Here is a 20,347-nt window from a genome sequence, read left to right as displayed (position 1 = left end):
CATTTTTGGACATTGTTTTGGTGGCAAACAATGGTAGGGTTACCACTCGCCTTGATGTTAAAATTAGACCAAGGCAGTATAACATTACCGTATGTGCATGACTTTAATGTGTATGCCCAACACTTCCTCTTAATGAAGGCTTGAAGTTTAATGTCAAACAAATCTTTGAGCGGGGACAAACATTGCACCGAATATATTAACACCCACCCTGTATCTCTCCTAATTTTCACCTAAAAATGACCAAAACCCTTCATTTTCCCCCAAAATCCTCGGCTTTAGGGCATTTTATAGTTAATGTTCATGAAATAGATTTTTTTCGCCCAAAAATGACCAAAATAGGTGAAAAATTTGTTTGACCTAAAATATCATCTTTCCGACCTCTAGTCATTACATTACCTGTAGCGTTTAAAAAAGCCCGTGACAAACCAAACCCTAAAGGACAAATGAATATTTTTTTGCCATTCTTGTTGGCATGCCGGTCGGAAAAGGTAATCACTCAATCTTTTCGGTGGGAAGTAAGCCAATACCATTCCAAAGCGAACGAAAAAGCCTTTCAAAATTCCAACTTAGTTGAAAGGATTAAAAATTCATCACCAAAAAAGTGCCCATCAGGAAAAGTCCCAAAGAAAATCCTCCACTCAAACTTTCAGTTATATCTGGAAAACAAATCATTTTGGCAGAAGATGTCTCTAAGGGCTAAAAGATCAATCCTGAAAACTAACCTAAGCCATGCGTACTGCTTTGGTTTATTCTACCTGTTGGACTTCCGAAACTGTGTTCAGGATTCGGCGAATATCGCAGGCAGTGCTCATGTCTCGGTTCCATCCACGGTGTGTCTACGTGCATACGTATGTGTACTTCTTTGTACTGAACCTGCATGTCGCCAGGCCTAAGTTCATGTGGATTGAATCAGCTGAAGTTTGGCAGTCCATTGGTAAAGCTCTCTGAGCGACTGGATTGAAACAGGTTAAAGTTTAGCCAGACAGGGTTTTCATGGATATTGTGGTGATGTTTGAATTCGAGTGAATGTGACCATGAATGAACCCATTATGCGGCGGAAGCCTAAAGAAGGCAAGCATTATCATGAGACACTGGAGGAGGTGCTTTATGAGCGGCGTTTACTCAAGTTCGTCACGGGCATGACTGGACTAGGCGTGCTCACTTGGTTTATTGCCATCTCCACCGACTACTGGATCATCGCCATCAACAGTAATTCCACCCTCACGATGGCTGAACAAGGTGAAGCACAGGCCTTGGCTTCCTATCCCGCGCACGATCGCATGTTTCTGTGGAGCCATTCCGGTCTGTGGACGAAATGTTCCGTCTTTCGAAGCACGCGGTATGCTTCGGATTTCTCGGAATGCGAGTTCCACGACCTCACGGGCCACTCGGCAGTGGCCGATTTAATGCGGGCTGAGTTGTGCCTATGCATCATGACCATTCTCCTGATTATTCTGGCCTTGGTGTTTTCCGTGTATTCGCTCATTCATCCCCGGTACACGTTCAAGCGGATTGCGGGCTGCTTGCATCTTATCACGGGCGTTTGTATGATCGCCTTGTTTGAGATGGTCAAGACTGATACGCACCGAATTATTCACGATCACGAAGACGATCAGATGGTGGTCATGTTTGGCTATTCCTACCTTTTGGGATGGATCGTCTTGATTATATTCGTCTTGTCGTGCATCGCATTTTTTGCCGGATCTCGAAAACGTAAAACTCTACCGTATGATTTTGAAACGGCCCTCTCTTGAAATTTACGCACAAAGCCCCAAGTCAATAAAGTATCCATAATATGACATCGGAAAGCCCCCCGAAATGCAAACCTCCGTGAACTTTGTTGCCCTTTTATAATGCCTGTAACGACCGCTAAAGTGCCGACTACGATTTCGACGAACATCAGAGATGTCAAATGAAACTTTAGGCTATGAATATAACTTTTGAAATATTTTCCAACTTTAACCAGGTTATGCGTGTCAGTTACAAACGAAGGGCGCAGAATGAATATCAAGCATATTCTCAAGGTAGGGATGTAGATGCAGAGATCTAGAAGTAGAAATCTAGAGCTAGAAATGTAAATGCAGATATCTAGAAGTAGAGATCTAGAGATAGATGAGATCTGGAGGTAGAGATCTGCGGTTAGAGTCAGAAAACAATAACACGTCAATGTATTTCCGAAAAAGAATGTGGAATGCCAGGAGTGGCAAGGCAAGGCAATCAATCAAAAGAGATGGACGGTCAGAGGGTTCGAAACAAGAGGTTGACTCTTAGCCATCAGATGGTAAGGTACATAAAATTTCATCAAGGTGATGCTTTACTAGAACTAGCTCTCTCTGTATGTAGAACTTTATTGGGGTATTTCGAGGACTTTCCAATTCCTAGATGGCGTAAGTCCCATCATTCTAAGTCTTGAAGAGGTTGTTATGTTGCGCGGGGCGCGCCCTCTGCCGGAATCTCCTTAGATGGTTACTGTTGTTGTAGTCTACTTCTTCCCCTTCTTTTCTTCTTCTTCTTCTCCCTACTCCTCCTTCTTCTCCTCCTCTTGTGGATGAATGTGGGCAGATCAGTGGGTGTGGCTGTTGGGCAGACGGCAGTACGAGAGGAGGAGGAGTAGGAGTAGGAGGAGTAGGAGGAGTCCAACTAGGCAGGCGACCCACTCACTCACTCACCGCATCTGGCTGGATTCGCGCGCTATCGTTCTTTCATCCAGGGACGATTATTTTCCAGGGACCATTGTAGATAATGAAGCCATGGAGGAGTGAAAACAAATATCCGTTAGATAGGGTGTCCACTCCCAAGTCCACCATCGCTAATGCCCCAGCCATCATTGCTAACCTCCGATCAAGCATGTTGGAATCAATCCAGGCGGAATGCTAAGAAATTACTTGATCCAATTCATCAACTCATCAATCATCAATCATCAATCCGTGAATAATAAGAAGTGACCCGCCCCGGTTTAGGGTTAAAACTGTCCGATTCAGAAGAGATTCAGTGGCCGCAGAGGGATTGGAAATCGTCAAAATGAATGGTTCGGATGGCCATCATGGCCTGGGGAATAATGGTCAAATCGGAAAACCTCAGGAAGACGCTTGGCTCGGCTCATTCCGACAGTTCATGCCTGAATTTGATCCCGAGTCCGGTACGGGCACGGGCAGCCACGACCTGCACCGCAGTTGGTCTTGCTACGTGCAGACCTTCAACGACCTGTGCCAATTGCACGCGATTCAAGGGACCGCCGCGAAGGCGTCGTTGTTCCTGCTCCTCTGCGGGTTCAAGATGCGCGAAAAATTATCCGAGTACGGCTTCGACAGTGGTTCAGCCGACTTTGAGCTCCTGGTCAATTTCGTGGGCTCGATGTTCGCCGATCGGCAAGCCGTTCAGTTGAACCGGTATCGGTTCTTCTTTGAGCACGGACACCCGCTCTCCGGCGAGAGTTCCCAGCTGTGGGTGCGTCGCTTGTGGCACTTGAGTAAAGCCTGCAACTTTGACCAGTTCTCGCCTCAAGATGCCGTGTCCTTGCTGCTCATGCGGCACGATCCCAGAATCAAGACCCAAGTGGCGGCCAATCCCGCCCTGACCGCCATGGATGTGATCCTACAAGTGGACAAGACTTTTGCCCAGGAGTTTGAGGAACACTTGCCAGGGGAGGGGGAGGATGACGAAACGCATACGCCCATCAACGTCGATCTTCAATGGGGGGATGACGAGACGGGACACCACGACCACGATAACGACAGCTCGTCCCAGCCCGTGGCCTCGGTGGACTCCATGAAACTGGAGCTAGATGACGTGTCCAAAGAGTCGGGCGGCACCTTCATGGGGCATCCCGAGGAAAACTCGGACGGGTCGATGCACATCTTGCCCCCGGATCTGTCCAAACTCAAACCCGTGGCTCCCAAATCATCTGGCCCGTCATCTTCGCCGGCGAATAAGTCGGCGTGCTCATGCCCCAATTGCGAAAGTGCCCCGCCCGGCGTCCGTCCAGCCCGCCATAAATGCCATTTCCAAGGGTGCGGCAAGGAATATACCAAGACGAGCCACTTGAAGTCGCATTTAAACTCTCATAGTGACGTGTTGCCCTTCGGGTGCACCCATTGTGACAAACGCTTCTACCGATCCGATCAGTTAACTCGACACGTCCGAATTCACACGGGCGAGAAGCGCTATTGGTGTCAAGTTTGTCATAAAGCCTTTTCTCGGTCCGATCACTTGACCAAGCACGCCAAAACCCACAAAGACCAAGATGTCTCGGCCATCATCGGACAGGCTCAAAACAATCCTAACGAGCCCAGTAACCATCCTGGGGGGCAGATGATGGGTCATTTGGTTCAATAGTAGTAACTAGCTAGCCCACGAATACATTCACGAGTAAGGGTTTCAGACCAACACAAACAAGCACAAAGTACGCACGTACGTACAGCAAAGCAAAGCTCTCTCTCTCTCTCTCTAACTCTCTCTTCTTTTCAATGTCATTCATCTCAAAGGCTAAACCATGAAATATAAAATGTACTGGAAACGTCCTCCTCCCCTGTGGTGATTCGTCGTACAAGGTTGATCCCGGGTCATTCAAGTGTACTCGTTGGTTATGGTAATAGACAGGCCATCCAGAACGCTGGTGGCATGGAACCACCAATTGGTGTTGACTACGATCACGTCTCCAGCCTCCAAAACGGTCTCCATGGGTCCAGGGCAAATCCGACTGCATTCAGGCGGAGGCTGGAGTTGCCACAATTTTCGTCCTCGAATCTGGGTGGAGAATTCATAGAAAAGCTTTTGCGGTTACATTTGTCCGTAAACATACGTATCAGTATTCAGTACCCACCCAACATTATTAACTAACAATGTAAACGGTAGTGACATTGGCAGTATTGGTTAAACTCACTTGGGCCTGCCAAGAGGCGTGCACCACGTTATCGATGTGAAAAGGGGCTCCAAATCCAGGTGTTCCCATAAAAAACCAGTCTCGGCGACCGGATTCCGATTCTTTGGCAATAAACCAGGGTGTCTCGTAATAATCGCGCAGAATGGCCCGAGCTTGGGGGTCGCAATCGGCCCACCCAATATACCAAGGCGTGTACGTCCCCTTCATTTGGTAGCGACCCCGCGGCATGCTGAATACCTCGTCCATGCTGGAAAACTCGCTGAAATCCCAGGAGAAGAACTGGCAATCCGGTTCGGTGTTGTACAAAACCGGACTGTTCAGTCGGTCATAGATATCCCTAAAGAACGTGAAATCGAACGCACTCATGGCCTTCCAATCTTGCGTGACATTACGCACTATCAAGGGCTGACCCGTGAACGCGTACTCTTTCTCGAATAGCTCGGGATCCATGTCGTCGTTGGGAACCTCGTGAATGTGGGTGACATTCTCGCACATGCGACAATTGACCAAAGGCCGACAATAATCGAATTGACCGTTCCTCTTGTACACCCTCACGCAATCCCGATCCGAGTCGTATTCGTAACCACGGATAGCGATTTCCCCATGTTTCAAAGCGGAATCCCACAGTTCCCAGCGTAGCATAACCGATCCGATTAACATTCCCAACAAAATGGCGCTTTTCACTGAGATTTGAAGTCGGATGAGCACAAAACTCATGGCCTCCTCATTCATAGCCAGATTGGTCTCTTTGGTCTCTTTGGGAGTGAAGGTATCAGGTCCACCATTCTTGACGGACATTTCGGCGCTACTGAACTAAGATCCTCAGAAGGACCTCGATTTTTTTCCTCTCATCTTTTCCCTCCGCGACTTGGTTCCAACGCATCAAGGACAAGCGAATAACGTCAATACTTTGGCGCGCCTTAATCTGACCATGACCAGAAGCCTTTTTCCATAACCTTTTGCGAAGCTATCGGCCACAGACAGGCCTACTACTTACGTACATACATACATGGGCGAGGTTAGAAGGACACTCACTTGAGGAGAAGTAAATGCCAGGGCATGATGTAGTCGCTACATTGGGTCTCATTGATGCAAGTTTTGTCAGAATCTAATACATATGCTCATTATTATTGGTGTTTGGTATGACTTGGGGCTAATTAACGTAGAACGACATTTATTGCAGGGCGCACACCGCAGTTTTGACTGTTCCATTGGAATTGGCAATGATTCGGTCCTGTCTGGGGATCATCACTTCCGCTTTCACCACCTGATGTTGTTGCTCCTGATCGGCTCGTGACAATCTGCAAGCATAGTGATGATGGATTCAGAGGAAAGATTGCATCGAAAAATGAGCCAATCCATTGGCAAGCCTGCCCTTCTTACTTGATGCCCATGAGTTCGGCCACAATCTTTTGAAAGCAAAGATTCACGCCCTCTCCAGATTTGGACGAAACCGCGTAGGTGAGGAGGGCGTTTTCTTGTGCGAAACGATGGTGACGCTCGGATTTCACAGATCGCTTGTGCTCCAAATCGATTTTGTTGGCTATCAAGGCGAAAGAACATGGCAATGGACGATCCTCACTGGATCCGATGCAACGTTTGCATTGCTTAAGCCAGCCGTCCAAGTTCTCGAAGCTGTTGAAATTGCTCACATCGTACACCAGAAGAACGGCGTGGGCCCCGAAAATGTATTTGTCGATCATGGTTCCTTCCATGGCAGCTCCTCCAACGTCCCAAATCTGTTGGAATGAGAAGGTCGCTTCCTTCAAGTTGTCAGACAGCATAGGAGGTAGATTGATGTACGTCGACTTACTTTTAATGCTGCCGGCTTGCTGCCCGGCAACATGATTCGCTTGAGATAGAACTCCACACCCACTGTGGGCGTGTATTTCTTGCTGAAACTTTCTTGCGCGTATTTGTTGGCTAAGGCGGTTTTTCCCACTGCCGGATCGCCCACCAGAACAATTTTGAATTGCCGTTCCACGGCCTCATCCTCGGAGTCAGACATCCTGTAGAAAAGTCTCCATATGATATCAACTCGACCCAACGTGAGCTAAGAGCATGCAAATTTAGTTGCAAACAATTGAGAGGGATAAGAAACATAAAAAGACGTCTCTTAGAGACTGCAAACCCAAAAAAAATCCCGCTGTGTTGTAAGTGTTTGCGATCCGACCAAAGTAAACGCCCCATTTCTCGATTCGATGAAGTAGTATCATAAGATAGAATTTATTGACAAAGAGCTAACAAAAGATAAAGATGTGATGCTAAAGTATATAATATACTTGGTATAAAAGTTTAAAAGATTTGTAAATGCACTTGTGGTGAAACGCTCTTGTTGGCCGATTTGCGGCTCATTCTAAAGCCAGAAACACGGGTTTCTGGCGCTTGAACTCGTCAAAGCGTTGTTTGGCATAGTCGAAATAGTCAAAGTCGATCGAAGACAATTGGGCTTGAACCAACGACCACATGGCCCACGTGAAGTTGGCCAAGAGAGAGAACTTGTTCACCAAAACGTAAGTCCGATGAACATAGTCCTCTGAAATCTCAGCAGTGGCATGATAAGCCTGGAGATAGCGTTTGATCCAATCCTTTTGTTCCGGCTCTTTAGGGTACAGCCGTTGGTAGTCCAGATGATCGCCAACTCCGACGTATTCCGTGAAATGATTGGCAATATCATAAGCCTGATAGTTGTTGTCCCCATACTCGTAATCAATGAAGCGAACCTGAGATTGGTCTTCGCTGAGAATGACGTTGCCCAGGAGGAGATCATTGTGACAGAACACCACGGGCGAGTCGCAATCCCCCAGAAGAGCTTCGAACACGTCAATTTCACGCTTCAGCTCGCTCCGGGAAAACAAGCCGAGTTCTTGGAACCGGCGAGCCTTCTTGGGATCGTCGTATTGATCCGGGACCAAGCGCCAAAAGGTGCGCATCAACTTCCAAAGACAAGGCTGCCGCTCGGCGGGATCTTGATGATCATTGAAGTGATGCATGCGGGCCATCATCTCTAAAACGAGCTGATTGACTTTGGGCTGGACTACCAGCTCGGTGGTGAGCATGGTGCCGGTGATGAATGCATAGGCCACGCCGTTGGCAAACGTGCCGTAGAGTCGGGCACCGCATCCAGCATCGTAGAAAGCCAGCATGTTCCGGATTTCCGCCTGACGATCGATCATGGTCTCCGTGTGATTCCCGTAACACCGCACCATGATCATATCACGCTTATTGGGCACCCGGTAGACGCCCACGAGCACATTGGTGATGCCCTCGGAGAATTTCTTGATCCGAAGCTCATCCAGAGGCCATTCGGGTTTGAGTTGACTCACCAAAGCCTTGGCTCCGACATGAAGAGACTCCTCGGATTGGAAATCCACCACAAAGTCGGGCAATTGTGTGATGGCTCGACCCCTCAAGTCGGCGTTCGGACTCATGATCGAAGATGGGAATCCGGCATCAATTCACGGCGAACGAGTGGCGCCAACTGACAATGGCGGGGGAAGCAAGCAAGAAGCGGGTGCGGTCGGTGAGTGAATGAGTGTGAACGAAAATGGGTGCTGGAAAAAAACCAAATGAAAGCCAAATGAAACCAGAATCAAACGGAACGTGTCAGTGAAAATCCCAGGCGCAGCTAGTACCCTAGTGAACGGTGAAAATATATATATATAAATAAACTTGCCCTCTTTGGAATGGTGAGGGATTTTCGACGACGAGGAGGGCGAAGCGAGACGAACAAGAAAATCAATGAAGCTAGCTGGATGCAAATGTACAAGCAATGGGAATGAAACTGAACCAACGAGCTCTACATATGTAGTGTCAAAGAGTCCGTTTGGAACTCGTTTGTCTACATTTTGAATTGGCTACTACCGCCCCATCCCGAATTACATGACTGACCTGATCACCCCCCACGAGTTGTTCAGAGCTCTTGACAATCCCGTTGTCTAAAGAAGTCTAGTTCCTATTTCTTTGAATGGGTATCCCTGTGTCTTCACGTCCGTATTACGTACGTGTAGGCACAGTCAAGCAGTCAGACACATCCAACGTCCCTCCCCGCCGTCTTGTCCAACATGTTGTGGAGGTTCCCTCCCGGATTTTGACTTTCAGACCCTGAAGGAACTCAGAGAGCGAAAAAGCCCGATCGTCGTCCGTCTCACTTTTGTCCCGCCCTTTTCCCGCTCTTGTCCCGTCTTGTAAAAAAGAGTCAGTGGGAAGGTGAGGGCGACGAGGCCTTTCCTCTGCTATCTACCCACCCACCCACCTACCCACCTACCCACCTGGCCTACTTTCCTGGGCTCGATCCTCTCCATCCTTACGATCCTTCTGGGGAACGGGATAGGGGACCGACCTTCTTGTACCTGCTGTCTCAAGGTCTACAACTAGTACTCCAATTCACACTTGTTCGAGTATTAACTGAACGACCAGCGATCTGACCGGATATAATAGCTACTAGCTAGTCCCCAGACTGACCTAACGCCTCCATCCAGAGAGGTTCCGGCCGGATCAAGCTAATTCATGGGTGATGCTTACAGAATCATAAGCATACAACATGCATGTATACTATTCAAGCATGTTGAGGAATACAGACTACCTTGACTGACTGGATGTATGCATATATGGTTATATATGTATATATATATATGAACATACATACGTATGCGGAGCGTTCGGAGAGAGACGTGGGATAGTGACGATGATTTTCAAACACCACCTTCCCGCATGTCGACACTTGAGACTGGATCATGGATCGACTTAGACAGACTGCTAAGTCAGAAGGAGGTCAGTGTCTCTGAGTCTGTGAACTGTGAACGTGGTGATCAGGCCTGCTAGAGAGCGATGCTCTTGGACTGTTCCCGCTATTCCACCTGATGGCGCAACAACCTTCGCCAGAGCGCTGGCCAACCTTGGATTGAATGACCGTAAATATTTATTTGTCTAGGGGTGCAGAAAACTAGCAGATCAGATTTTAGACCCCAAAAGGATTGATTTGTTACTTGGCAAGTGACGTGTAACTCGAACAAGTTCATGTGCCACTTTTCAGAAAACATAGGTAAATTTGGATAAGATGGTCAAATTAATCAATTGTGTTGGGCTAAATATGTTTTTTTTTGAGTTTCAAATCTGCAGACCTTTACATACAGGTCAGATTTTGCCTAAGATCATGAAGAAAAATATGAAAGCTGTCAAATGATAAAAAACATGTATCATTTCATATGCATGGACTTAAAAATCACGCAAATCTGTCAACAGTCCTGAGTTTTAACTTTCAAGCCATCAAGTTGAATACTCTTGAAAACCAGTTCATGAAGACTTAGTGAGTTAGAAACAAGTTTCTCGCGACTTTTCTTCAAAGTTTATGCCACTTTTGCTTTGATTTGACAAATTATTCGTTGTTTTTGGGTTTATCTGAAAATACTATTACTATTTTAGCTGCTTCTTTGCCATTGTAGTAGAGGATGGAGATATTCAACCTGAAACGAGATGTTTGACTTTTGTCCTGCGATAAACCACGGACTTCAAAAAATATGAACTGTGAACAAGCTTCCTGCGAAATTGGCTTGCTCTTGGTCACAGCAGCTTTGAGCCATTTTTCGAATTAAAGTAATTGAATAAGAAACGTAGGTCTCTTCAATTAAAGGTAGCTCATTTTAATGTCATTGACTTGTAAAGTGCATCAAATCAAAATTATGTTGTCAAAAGCTTATGTAGCTGAACCAGAGCAGGGCGAAAATTTGAATTTTATGTAGTAAATACTACATAACTTTGACCATGTCTTTTCAATCAGATCTTCTGGTCGTATGTATCCTCATTAGGAATAGGAAGAACGGTTTAGACGGCACAAAAGTTTGGCTTCCGTTCGCAGTCCACATCTCTAGAAGTCCGTGGATAAACCTAGTACGAGCCAAAGTAGTGGTGGCTTCGAACGAATGAGTATGAACTACTTGAAACATAGTAGTTTGATTGAACGTTAAGTGATATTTTTGCTCGAGTGGCTGGACTGGGCCAAACGGCCCTAGGTTATTCCGTGCCCACTGGGTCTCCGCCTGCGTATGCTGTATATTGTGCAGAACTGGCAATTTGTGTCATGGTAACTTGGCAGCCCTGATTCCGAAGTTGTTGACAAACACAGATGTTGTTGAAAACCACATGTCAATTGATCAACTCAAGCCTAGCTAGGCAAGGGAAAAAGACTTGAGCAGCATGGAGTTACTACGGGATCGAGAAATCCTCTTAGGATGTTACGAAGAATTTGTCTTGGGCTTCAGTGTGGACGAAAATAGTCGTGGTCTCGTGGCCAACTTCTCCAACCACGCTCACGCGGGCTCCGTCAAGGCTTTGGCGGCCGGCGGCAAGTATCTGGTGTCCGGCGGGTCCGATGAGAATGTCAAGATATTCAATCTAAGGAAACGTGATGAGCACGGCACCTTACAACACCACGATGGTGAGTTGAAGCGCGGGTATCTGGCTGTTAGCATGGGTGGGTGGGTGGGTGGGTGGATGGGAGGGGGTTTATGGGTAGGAAAGAGAGACTTCACTGCTTTTCAATGACATAACCCTAGCCCTGCTTGGATTGGAGCTGGACGGTTTTGGAAGTCCGCTAATGATGGGACGACCATCTTGGCATGCAGTACTTGTTCCAGGATATGGCTTTCAGTTGGCTATATGTTTGCACCCGACATCTGATACGGGAAACTTGATCATAGAACAACAGAAATTGATATGACATTGGCCCACAATGTCCTTGGTTGTGTTCAAAATCTGTTCCAACACTGGCATGACGAACTTTAAAGAGTTGGATGAGCCGAAAGGTCACACTATTGTAGTAGCGCAAAGTTAGCTTAGTGAGTCTATCTAGTTAGTTGGTGTGTCCATCCCGTTGCTTATACTAGTTATATAAGTCCAACAAGAATAAAACATGATGGGTCCGAATGAGCGAAGATAAGTGGGATTGAATGACTCAATCTATATAAGAAATATCTTTTCAAATCTCAGCCACCGTGAACGTCATTTTCTGACCGATTTCATCATTTTACAATTTCACCATATGTCTGCTCCATCTTTAGGTACCATTTCGTGCGCAGTGTTTCATGAGAATGGCAAATACTTGTTTACCGGCTCCGAGGACCACAAGATCTGTATCCTCAAGGCCAACACCTGGTCGGTGGAGAAGACGCTCTTGAAACACCAGGGCACCGTCACTGACATCTCGGTCCATCCTTCCGGGAAATTGGCCCTCTCAGTGGGTCAAGACCAAAAGCTGATCACGTGGAACCTGATCAAGGGTCGCTCAGCCTACGTGACCAATGTGAAAGAAGCCGCAGACTTTGTACGTTGGTCGCCGAGCGGGAAATTCTACGCCGTAGGCTTCTACCAACACGTGGACGTGTACGACGTGGGCACGGCCAGCGTGATCTACGCCGCCCCGGTCAAAGGTCGGGCCAATGCGGTCGTGTTCTTGGACGAAGACACGATTATTGCGGCGGGCGATGGGCCTAACGTAGGTGTACACTCCATCAGTCGTCAACGGTTACTTCACGAGTTTGCCGCCCACGAACGACGGGTCCGTTGTCTCCATTTGGAGCCTGGACAGTACGATGATGATAAAGAGTTCGCTTTGGTTACCGCCTCCAACGATGGATTGATCAAAATCTGGCGTGGCTCCCGCCCCTCGCCAGACCATTTCAAATTCGATATGGATGTGTCGCATGACGCCAAATGTCGCATCACGTGCCTAGTGGTGCATAAAACGCCGGAGATCAAAGAACCCACCAAATTGATGGCGAGTCCGCCCGCCAATGGGGAGGTGATCACTGTCCCGGATGATGAGGGTGAAAATGTTGGCAGTGCCAAGAAAGGCAATAAAAAGCGAAAGAAGCCGCCGACCAAGAAAGGGCTGAAACCGAAGCAATCGACCGTGGTCGAAATTGAGGCCGCGGCTGAGAATTTGGAGGACAAGGTGATGGCCAAACGGGTTCGTTTAAGTGAAAAGGCGAAGAAGGTACTGGAGCCTCGAACTCTTCGCCAACGTCAGCCCAAGAAAATGTAGTTATGTCCAAAAGTCATACAAATACACAATCCTATGGCACAGAAGACTTTCTGACTTCAATTTCATTCGATAGAACGTATTCAATTCCGTCAAGCATTAATGCTCAGGTTAACAGACGGTAGTGAGAAAGTGTTACATCATTTTTTAGGTGATTGGAGTTTTTGTCCGATTTAAGCAAAGGATTGATGGTTCTTCTTGAGATCAAGGCATGGATGTGAGCATCTGCTCTGTTTTTGACGAGGGGTCCAGAGTGAACACCCAACCATCTAGCTACCTCTCCTCTCAATGTTTTTGAAGTAACCGAATTCGTAATGTCTTTAATAATCGTGAAAATGGGAGGTCAATTTTCAAATGAATTTTGACCTCGTGATCTATGGATCTGGAGCGATCAAGTTTACATCCGAGTGGCCTGATCCATGTTGATTAGTCGATTATGAATTGTGATATATCCAACGAAGCAAGCCACCTCTTTCAACTGAAGATTTGAGGATCATAGCCATAGATAACTTCATATATAGATCGATCAAGGGCGTTGCGATCGCATGTTTTCGTCTCAGATGTCGCTGGTGGAAAAACTGTTTCATTCGTAGTCAAGCTACTTAGGACAACTATGGTGCAAATTTGAATCGTTGACGGCTCGTCCAAATTCAGAGTAGAAACCCCTAATATGACTCCTTGTCAAGCAATTGCTCTCGTCCAGCACGCTTCATTAAACGGGTTTGAGTAAGTTGTTCGACCACATTTTTAAGAACGAAATTTTGAAGAGGTTAAAATGGGGCTCAAGTTAAAGTTTTCATCCATGTGGTGGAAACACTTAACTGAAAGGCAAGGAACAAGCCTGAGTTTAGGCTGACCTCCAGAGGTGTCCGATTTACCTTGTTTACGTATAGGCGCAATCATGTCACCCACATTCAAGCACATTGTTGGGAGATTGAAACGAAATTCTGAATGCCTCATCATTGCGTTGCAATTTCGGATACATTTTGTTACACTTTCGAGATTTTCGAGATGCATTGCTAAACAAGGCAATCAATAGAGTACATGATTTGCTCTACTAAAGTCCAAATCTTTTTTTGACATGTTACGTGTATTATGCCCTGAAAAGCATGTTTTTTTATTATTCTACCACTCTTTCTACCTGTATATTGTTAAGATTCAAAGAAATTAAGATTAAAGAGGAATAACAAACGTTTCATGATAATAATTCAACTTGCCTGAAAGCGAGATTTAACGAAATATCTTTGTTCCTTTTCCACCAGCGTTAGCTGACCTGAAAACATGCTCATGGGGTACAGCTCCTGTTGAAATTAAGCATTCTAGTTATGGTTTTCTATGATCATAGCCTTGGTATACCTAGTTCTCCGGGCTTTGGCACGTTTTATACTTATCTAATAGTGTGTTTTGGCATAACTTGGTAAGGTTGCTCAAAACACACAAATGCTTTTATTCTTCTCTTTATTCCGATCTTTTTGTTTCCGTCATTGGTTTTATTTGCATTTTCCTGCGGTTTTCACAGTTCTGGCTCAAAAAAAGTACTATTTCCCCTGTTCCTTGAAAAGGACTCATTTTTTTCTGCGTTGTCGAACTTTAGTATTTCTTCATCCTCTTGTTTTAAACAAGTTTTCCACCTTTCGGCATGCCGTTTCATACCTGTTCAAAACAAATTGCTGCCAATCCTTTAAAATGTCAAGGAGTGGAGAAATTCAATTCCTCGGCCATGCAATGCTGACTTGTTGGTAGTAAATGCATGAATGCACCCAGACACCAAGGCTTCAGGCCAGAAATAGGCAGAACTTTTCAATTGTGTATGATCACTTGAATCTCTGCTCATTTCAAATAATCCGCCTCTCAAATTCACTCTGAAATCTGAGCCAAAACTCGTCTTCATTTTGGCTGAGATACTTTCATTCAGAATTTTGGCTTGGGATACTCGCCGTGGATCAGTGGCCTTGTTAACTGGCAACCCTGTGTCAACAAACTAGACACCACAACAACACAAAAAGACACAAAAAGACACAAAAAGACACAAAAGTGACAAAACTCGATGAAATTGTGCGGTCGAGCGCTAGGACGGACTTGAGGCGAAGAGGAAACTAGTGAAAACCGCCCGCTTTAAGAGATTACGGCTTACGTATGGCGGTACTCATGGATCCGCCCTGTCCACCCCTGTCACCCGCCTCCTCTTCGTCGTCGTCGTCGTCCTCCGCCTCCTCTTTGGACGTACGTGTGATACTCACGGAATTGAACCCATCCGAATCCACAGTCTCCCAGCCCGTTGAGCTCGAGGAATCCACCCAAGACCAAGCCCATATCGGCTCCGGCCTTTTGCAAGTCAACCCCGACCCTCATGACGCCTCCTCCCAATGCCGTTGTCCGGTGTGCGGCCAGCAATTTCAGAGTGCGCCTCAACTCTACGGTCATTGGCGGAAACACGCCCAAGCTAGTGACTTGGTGCTCGAGTGCTGCACTCAGACCTTCAAACAGCTCAAACTCTACCTGGCCCACATTCAGGACCGACACGCCTCCCACCTTCCAGAGCCGATCAACTGCCCGCATTGTCCATGGAACACGGATAGGTGAGAGGCCGTTGGCGCGACTGACACATTCAATAGCTATAGGTTATGATGCAGGGCTTAATCGAGCAATCTGTCCCCGAAATTTAGGGCCTTCAAGTTGCGCGATCATCTTCAGCGGATCCACGAGAAAAAGAAAGACCATCCTTGTCAGTATTGCTCCCAGGCTTTTTTCAAGGCCAGCGATCTCAAGACTCACGTTCAGCTTCACCTGGGATTCAAGCGGTTTACCTGCGAGGTCTGCCAAAAACAATTCGCCCATGGGTCGAATTTCAAGCGGCATCGTCTGACCCACACGCAGATCCGACCCTTGGTGTGCGCCATTTGTGGCTCAAGATTCCGCCAACACGCGGGATTGCGGGCCCACTTTTGGAACATTCACCATCACCCACGTTCCGGCTTCGCTTGTCCTCTTTGTCCCGTGGTCGTGGTGACCCTGGACTCGTTGAAACGCCACGGTCGAGCTCAACATGAAATGTCTCCCGAGCAATTAGCCTCCATGGTGGCTCAAGCCAAGGCTCAAGAAGGCCGCCGAAAATCGCTCGACGACCCAATGGAAGCCACCCGAAAGTTTCATTGCTACGTTTGTGGTCAAACTTTCCCGCGGCAAGTTCTCTTGCAAGATCATGTGGCTCAAGATCACAGCTCTGATTTCAAGTGTCAAAAGTGTGGCAAAAGTGAAGACTCTCAAGAGGCCCTCTTGAGTCACACGTGCACGTCCCGCAAATCCACGCGGGTCCGTCCCAAACCCCGCTCTTCTAAGTCAAGGCCAATGGCCCCACTTACTGTCAAACCCTCGCCAGCTGACCCCGTCCCACCGTCTAAACCTGTTGAGGAATTCAACGCCATGTCTGAGGTTCAGTATATGGTCATCCATACCCTGTCAGAAGAGATGGCCGTGTCTCTCGTCGACTTGGCCGACGTGCCTTCGTCGTTGAACGAACGACCTTCAGACAACCGTCTTGATGTCGCTCCATCTCGACTTGTGAACGATCCCCATAACATAGAGTCCTCGGAGTTGGAACCACCGGAAGTCGATTCATCTGACTTTCGTCAGCTCCCAGCTTGCCCCGCCCAATCTGATACCAAGAACAAAGTTACTTCAGTTTCAAGCGACACCAGTCAGAAGAGCAAGTTTTGCTGTCCGGATTGCGCCAAGGTCTTTTCTCGCAAGGACAGTCTAAAGCAACATCTTTCGAGTCATCACCCGTTGAATGGGATCAACTGTCGTGTGTGCGATCAGGTCTTTGCTTGGCGATCCACTCTTCATCGTCATCTGTGGAACGCCCATGGGCTCTTGCCCTCGAGAAGCCAGCTCAAACAGAGCTCTTTGAAATGCGCTCAATGCACCCTGAAGTTCAGGACAGAGGCCCAACTACAGGTAAGAGATTGTCCACCATCAGTGTCCCAGACAATCGGAGACGTTTGAAGTTGTTCAAGTCGAGTTCATGTTGACAGCTCGCTTTCGTCCGATTGTTGTATCCATTCATCCGTTGAACAGATGACAATGGATGGGCTCGTACGTATTTGGCATAGAAGTCGAACCTGAATGTTTTGATTTCAGAAGAGAAATATTTGTTAGACGTTTTATGTATATTAAAAGAGTTTTAGTGGGAAGTAGGAAGCAGTTGAAATTTGAAGGCATTGTCAATAATATAAAAATCTGACTGAGATTGTCATATTTTCTGTTTAGATTCATGTCCGTCGCGATCATGTGAAAGAACGTCAGCATCATTGCACTCAGTGCTCGAAGACGTTCTTCAAGAAAAGCGATCTCAAAACCCACCTTCGCGTCCATACCAATGACCGACCCTACGCCTGTGATCAGTGTTCTAAATCCTTTAGTCACATATCTGCATATCATCGGCACAGAAAGAAACTACATGCAACATGAATCAAATCCGATGGGAGAGGAGTAGCTTTATTGATCAACCTATCATGATGAAACGGAAGGGTTTGAAATGCATCTAAGGAAGGTTCTGCGTCGCTCAATTGTACATGCGCAGACAGGCTCATTTACACCCACATATAACAGGACCAATAAATATATGTATATTCTAGATATATTCATTTATAAATAAATAAATGTGTCCGGATCGCACTCTCACGAATAAGTGATATAGCGGGATATTATGAAGCTGTTCTATTCTGCCTTGACGGCCGGGTGTTTCATCCCATGAGTTGGCCTCGCTCTCGGCGCAACTTGTTATCCAGATCTGCGAGTTGGCGAAGAAACCCGTCGTTGGGTCGGACATCCCGATGCCTTCGCACCTCCGTTAAAGCTTGCACGGCTGTCATGTTTTGCTTCAACATCAGGTAGGCAATTACGCACGTGCTTGAGCGCGACATGCCCATCAGACAATTGACTAAGACTTGACCTGAAAACGAGGAAAAACACTCTGTTATGTGGAGCTCTCCGGACAGTTTCACGTTTTAAAGGGTAAGCATAGAAATGTTCTCACCGCCACTGCGAACAGCATCGTCGATGAAATCGGCCACCTCGTTGAAATACATCGAGATGTTGGTCTGAGCCACGTCCAGTAATTTCAAGCCCTTGTACTTGATCCCAAAGGGCTTGTAGTAGTTCTGATTGGTGTCCACGGTGCCCATTCGGCTGCCTTCAGCCGTGTTTAACACATGAGTCACGCCCACTTTCTTCAAATAGAACGTATTGCGAGCTGCGCCTCTGGAACGACCAAATACAGCCAATCAATATTTGCCACCATAAGTCTTGCCTTCTTCAAAGCTCCCAACTCCAACTCTTTATCTATTTTATCCAGTTTCTACATGTTCTGTGCGCAATGAATAAGATTGTACGTGTTTGTAGGGTGTTCAACTAACAACTTAGGGACACTTACTCTCCGCCTACAAAGACCCTGGGCCAGACCTCGTTCATATCGACATAACGCCCCGAATCGTCGTACAGAGGTAGGACGCGATTTTCGGGGCAAGTACGCACATTAAACACGGCACGAATCTCGTGGTATTTGGTCCAGAGAGTGGCCTCCGGTCCAGCTCCGCCTTCACTTCCTGCGGGATCGTACCGAGACGGTTGTTGTTGTTGTTGATGTTGATGATGAAGGCCGCCATATCGACCCGCCATGACTTTCTAAGATCAGGGTTTATTAATTCAGAACTCGGTGTTAGAAAAACACAAATTTTCTCGGACACACATGATCACCAGTGATGGCCTAATAAGCGGTTAGTTGTGGTAGGCGGGCGCACCTAAAACCAAGGGTAGAGGAGGACGCCGTGTTAGTTGGATAGCGCTTGTGTTCAAACGGGGTTTGAGGAAATGATGGAATTACTTGTCACCAATGTGGACCCCGGGGAACACCTCGTCCGAGATGTTCCGACAATTCTTGGCCAATCTATGTTTAACAATACTGTAATCTGTCGTGAGATCATGCAAAATGCGGCTGTCCGTGAGTTGAAAAGGGTCTGGCTCCACTTGCACATCGTACATGATAGCGATCACTTCGTTCAACGGCCTTTCAAACGCTTATAGAGTACGTCTACCCGCTACTTTGCCCCGATAAAGTGAGATCAAGGCCGCCGACACTGACTTTCAATTTGCCAATGAATGAACTCGAGTCGAACGTGGTAATAATGACGGCAGAGCTTGTTGAGCTTAAGACTCATTTGCCAGATCAAGGAGAGCACGATTGCCCACGATTCAACTCATGAAAAGAGAAAGCCCCACTTCAATTGGGCGAAAACGGAGCACGCAGACCAACGCGAACACAGAGACGTGAGCGTAGATCAAGCCAAATAACACACAAGAGACACTTGACATGAACAGCGATGCAAGCGAAACACCTATTGGGAGCAGGTACTATATCACTACCTCTACTATGTTCGCTTATCTGGCCAATCGGACAACGGGTCCACCAGGGGCATTTGCAAATTATTTCCCTGTCGCCACGGACGAGTCACATTCCATTAACATCATTAGCTTCGCACACGTACAAGAAGGCTCTCACAAGGGAATCCAAATGTCAAGCCCATAAACATCTTACGCGTCGCCGATGAGAACACTTGGACAGACCGCGTTGGCATCCACGTCGGGAAAATCTGGAACCTCACAAATCCAGTCGTGATTGGGAGGACTCCGCAAGACTCGAAGCAGCTCGAGGGCTCGAACGCGAACCGGGTCCAGCTCGGCCATTTCCTGTTTGTGAATCAAAACAGAATGCAAACCGCACGAGCACAAGTTTTTGGAACTACCGACCGTAACTACCTACACTACCATCCATCCATCCAACTCGTACAAACAAAAAAGAAGCGGGTATTTGGGATCAATTGATTGTACTCGTGAATAACGGTTAGCACGGATAAAAGCGAGCGATAGACGATAGATATGGTTTAAGCCAAGGAGTGCAGTTTGTATGTACGCATGCAATAGGCGCGCCTATCAAACATTGTTATGGGAGCTGGAGGGTTGCGATAGCTTTGAGTTAAGAAGGATGAGCCGAGCAACATCCAATGTGGGGTACACAAGTAGATTGCTTACAGATTTCCGATGAGGATGAGCGCGGAAGATTGATGGTGGATGTAGTGTTGGTCGTAATGATCTGATGAGAAGAACACAGGATCGCAATCGATTCCTCGTTCAAGGCGAAGTTCGTAGGTACCGAACTCGGGAGCCTCTCCACACAAAGATGTGCGATGTTGAGGTTGCGGCTGCAGTCCCTGAGGTGCAGGCTCGGGTGTTTGGCCTTTGTAAGGCTTCTGACAAGTTGAGAGTAGGTAGGAGAGAACTGAAGAACAAGGCCAAAGGGAGGAAGAAGGAGACTGAGAAGGAGGGGGCTCCGAAGACAACGACGGCAAGGACACCATTGAAAATGCTTT

At 47.0% G+C, this 20,347-nt stretch overlaps 8 protein-coding genes across 20 annotated transcripts; 4 read left to right on the top strand and 4 right to left on the bottom strand.

Moving 5' to 3' along the window:
- The first annotated feature begins 908 nt into the window (after nucleotides 1-908).
- LOC131876882 (transmembrane protein 114-like) lies at nucleotides 909-1,962 on the top strand. The gene has a single exon (XM_059222403.1). It carries the CDS (start codon nucleotides 1,035-1,037, stop codon nucleotides 1,752-1,754), a length of 720 nt encoding a protein of 239 aa, XP_059078386.1. The 5' UTR covers nucleotides 909-1,034; the 3' UTR covers nucleotides 1,755-1,962.
- A 164-nt stretch (nucleotides 1,963-2,126) lies between these two features.
- Nucleotides 2,127-5,814, bottom strand: LOC131876878 (2-oxoglutarate and iron-dependent oxygenase JMJD4-like). Its single transcript, XM_059222391.1, has 2 exons — nucleotides 4,883-5,814; nucleotides 2,127-4,746 (listed from the first exon to the last, which is right to left on the bottom strand). Exons 1-2 carry the CDS (start codon nucleotides 5,678-5,680, stop codon nucleotides 4,567-4,569), a joined length of 978 nt encoding a protein of 325 aa, XP_059078374.1. The 5' UTR covers nucleotides 5,681-5,814; the 3' UTR covers nucleotides 2,127-4,566.
- LOC131876874 (zinc finger protein 24-like) lies at nucleotides 3,022-4,520 on the top strand. The gene has a single exon (XM_059222384.1). It carries the CDS (start codon nucleotides 3,022-3,024, stop codon nucleotides 4,333-4,335), a length of 1,314 nt encoding a protein of 437 aa, XP_059078367.1. The 3' UTR covers nucleotides 4,336-4,520.
- Nucleotides 5,815-5,947: 133 nt separating the features above from the next.
- LOC131876883 (ras-related protein Rab-28-like) lies at nucleotides 5,948-8,952 on the bottom strand. Of its 2 annotated transcripts, XM_059222404.1 has the most exons (4): nucleotides 8,774-8,952; nucleotides 6,696-6,891; nucleotides 6,266-6,621; nucleotides 5,948-6,183 (listed from the first exon to the last, which is right to left on the bottom strand). In XM_059222404.1, the coding sequence occupies exons 2-4, from the start codon at nucleotides 6,888-6,890 to the stop codon at nucleotides 6,057-6,059; spliced, it is 678 nt and encodes a 225-aa protein (XP_059078387.1). In that variant the 5' UTR covers nucleotide 6,891; nucleotides 8,774-8,952; the 3' UTR covers nucleotides 5,948-6,056. The 2 variants fall into 2 exon arrangements, with proteins under 2 accessions (XP_059078387.1, XP_059078388.1); XM_059222405.1 differs by lacking the exon at nucleotides 8,774-8,952 and having other exon boundaries at nucleotides 6,696-7,028.
- Nucleotides 7,090-9,692, bottom strand: LOC131876876 (ethanolamine kinase 2-like). 4 transcript variants are annotated; one of them, XM_059222386.1, is made up of 2 exons: nucleotides 9,527-9,692; nucleotides 7,090-8,436 (listed from the first exon to the last, which is right to left on the bottom strand). In XM_059222386.1, exon 2 carries the CDS (start codon nucleotides 8,311-8,313, stop codon nucleotides 7,234-7,236), a length of 1,080 nt encoding a protein of 359 aa, XP_059078369.1. In that variant the 5' UTR covers nucleotides 8,314-8,436; nucleotides 9,527-9,692; the 3' UTR covers nucleotides 7,090-7,233. The 4 variants fall into 4 exon arrangements, with proteins under 4 accessions (XP_059078369.1, XP_059078370.1, XP_059078372.1 ...); XM_059222387.1 differs by having other exon boundaries at nucleotides 9,531-9,692; XM_059222389.1 differs by lacking the exon at nucleotides 9,527-9,692 and adding an exon at nucleotides 9,154-9,172.
- Nucleotides 9,693-11,003: 1,311 nt separating this feature from the next.
- On the top strand, nucleotides 11,004-12,969 carry LOC131876875 (p21-activated protein kinase-interacting protein 1-like). Its single transcript, XM_059222385.1, has 2 exons — nucleotides 11,004-11,318; nucleotides 11,941-12,969. The coding sequence occupies exons 1-2, from the start codon at nucleotides 11,078-11,080 to the stop codon at nucleotides 12,921-12,923; spliced, it is 1,224 nt and encodes a 407-aa protein (XP_059078368.1). The 5' UTR covers nucleotides 11,004-11,077; the 3' UTR covers nucleotides 12,924-12,969.
- Nucleotides 12,970-14,902: 1,933 nt separating this feature from the next.
- Nucleotides 14,903-17,597, top strand: LOC131876872 (zinc finger protein 497-like). The gene is made up of 3 exons (XM_059222381.1): nucleotides 14,903-15,499; nucleotides 15,587-16,877; nucleotides 17,190-17,597. Exons 1-3 carry the CDS (start codon nucleotides 15,057-15,059, stop codon nucleotides 17,388-17,390), a joined length of 1,935 nt encoding a protein of 644 aa, XP_059078364.1. The 5' UTR covers nucleotides 14,903-15,056; the 3' UTR covers nucleotides 17,391-17,597.
- Nucleotides 17,526-20,335, bottom strand: LOC131876881 (dual specificity protein phosphatase 3-like). Of its 9 annotated transcripts, none has more exons than XM_059222393.1 (4): nucleotides 20,010-20,335; nucleotides 18,805-18,867; nucleotides 17,959-18,182; nucleotides 17,526-17,874 (listed from the first exon to the last, which is right to left on the bottom strand). In XM_059222393.1, exons 1-4 carry the CDS (start codon nucleotides 20,333-20,335, stop codon nucleotides 17,666-17,668), a joined length of 822 nt encoding a protein of 273 aa, XP_059078376.1. In that variant the 3' UTR covers nucleotides 17,526-17,665. The 9 variants fall into 9 exon arrangements, with proteins under 9 accessions (XP_059078376.1, XP_059078385.1, XP_059078379.1 ...); XM_059222402.1 differs by lacking the exon at nucleotides 18,805-18,867 and adding an exon at nucleotides 19,516-19,667 and having other exon boundaries at nucleotides 20,010-20,150; XM_059222396.1 differs by lacking the exon at nucleotides 18,805-18,867 and adding an exon at nucleotides 18,355-18,721 and having other exon boundaries at nucleotides 20,010-20,150.
- Between the last annotated feature and the right edge of the window lie 12 nt (nucleotides 20,336-20,347).

This window comes from Tigriopus californicus, chromosome 2 (genome assembly GCF_007210705.1).
Source record: "Tigriopus californicus strain San Diego chromosome 2, Tcal_SD_v2.1, whole genome shotgun sequence".
NCBI classification, from domain to species: domain Eukaryota; kingdom Metazoa; phylum Arthropoda; class Copepoda; order Harpacticoida; family Harpacticidae; genus Tigriopus; species Tigriopus californicus.
Note: the sequence above shows the minus strand (reverse complement) of the source record. Positions and strands in the feature narration are given on the sequence as shown.

Excerpts from the sequence above, each read along its gene's own strand:
- LOC131876882 (XM_059222403.1), top strand. The coding sequence starts at position 1,035 with ATGAATGAACCCATTATGCGGCGGAAGCCTAAAGAAGGCAAGCATTAT.
- LOC131876874 (XM_059222384.1), top strand. The coding sequence starts at position 3,022 with ATGAATGGTTCGGATGGCCATCATGGCCTGGGGAATAATGGTCAAATC.
- LOC131876878 (XM_059222391.1), bottom strand. The coding sequence starts at position 5,680 with ATGTCCGTCAAGAATGGTGGACCTGATACCTTCACTCCCAAAGAGACC. Across the intron at positions 4,747-4,882 it reads ACGCCTCTTGGCAGGCCCAA|ATTCGAGGACGAAAATTGTG; the intron begins GTGAGTTTAACC and ends TTCTCCACCCAG.
- LOC131876883 (XM_059222404.1), bottom strand. The coding sequence starts at position 6,890 with ATGTCTGACTCCGAGGATGAGGCCGTGGAACGGCAATTCAAAATTGTT. Across the intron at positions 6,622-6,695 it reads GCAAGCCGGCAGCATTAAAA|ATTTGGGACGTTGGAGGAGC; the intron begins GTAAGTCGACGT and ends TCATTCCAACAG. Across the intron at positions 6,184-6,265 it reads GCCGAACTCATGGGCATCAA|ATTGTCACGAGCCGATCAGG; the intron begins GTAAGAAGGGCA and ends CTATGCTTGCAG.
- LOC131876876 (XM_059222386.1), bottom strand. The coding sequence starts at position 8,313 with ATGAGTCCGAACGCCGACTTGAGGGGTCGAGCCATCACACAATTGCCC.
- LOC131876875 (XM_059222385.1), top strand. The coding sequence starts at position 11,078 with ATGGAGTTACTACGGGATCGAGAAATCCTCTTAGGATGTTACGAAGAA. Across the intron at positions 11,319-11,940 it reads CACCTTACAACACCACGATG|GTACCATTTCGTGCGCAGTG; the intron begins GTGAGTTGAAGC and ends CTCCATCTTTAG.
- LOC131876872 (XM_059222381.1), top strand. The coding sequence starts at position 15,057 with ATGGCGGTACTCATGGATCCGCCCTGTCCACCCCTGTCACCCGCCTCC. Across the intron at positions 15,500-15,586 it reads TGTCCATGGAACACGGATAG|GGCCTTCAAGTTGCGCGATC; the intron begins GTGAGAGGCCGT and ends CCCGAAATTTAG. Across the intron at positions 16,878-17,189 it reads GGACAGAGGCCCAACTACAG|ATTCATGTCCGTCGCGATCA; the intron begins GTAAGAGATTGT and ends TTTTCTGTTTAG.
- LOC131876881 (XM_059222393.1), bottom strand. The coding sequence starts at position 20,335 with ATGGTGTCCTTGCCGTCGTTGTCTTCGGAGCCCCCTCCTTCTCAGTCT. Across the intron at positions 18,868-20,009 it reads CTCATCCTCATCGGAAATCT|ATTGGCCAAGAATTGTCGGA; the intron begins GTAAGCAATCTA and ends TGTTAAACATAG. Across the intron at positions 17,875-17,958 it reads CGATGCTGTTCGCAGTGGCG|GTCAAGTCTTAGTCAATTGT; the intron begins GTGAGAACATTT and ends CCTCGTTTTCAG.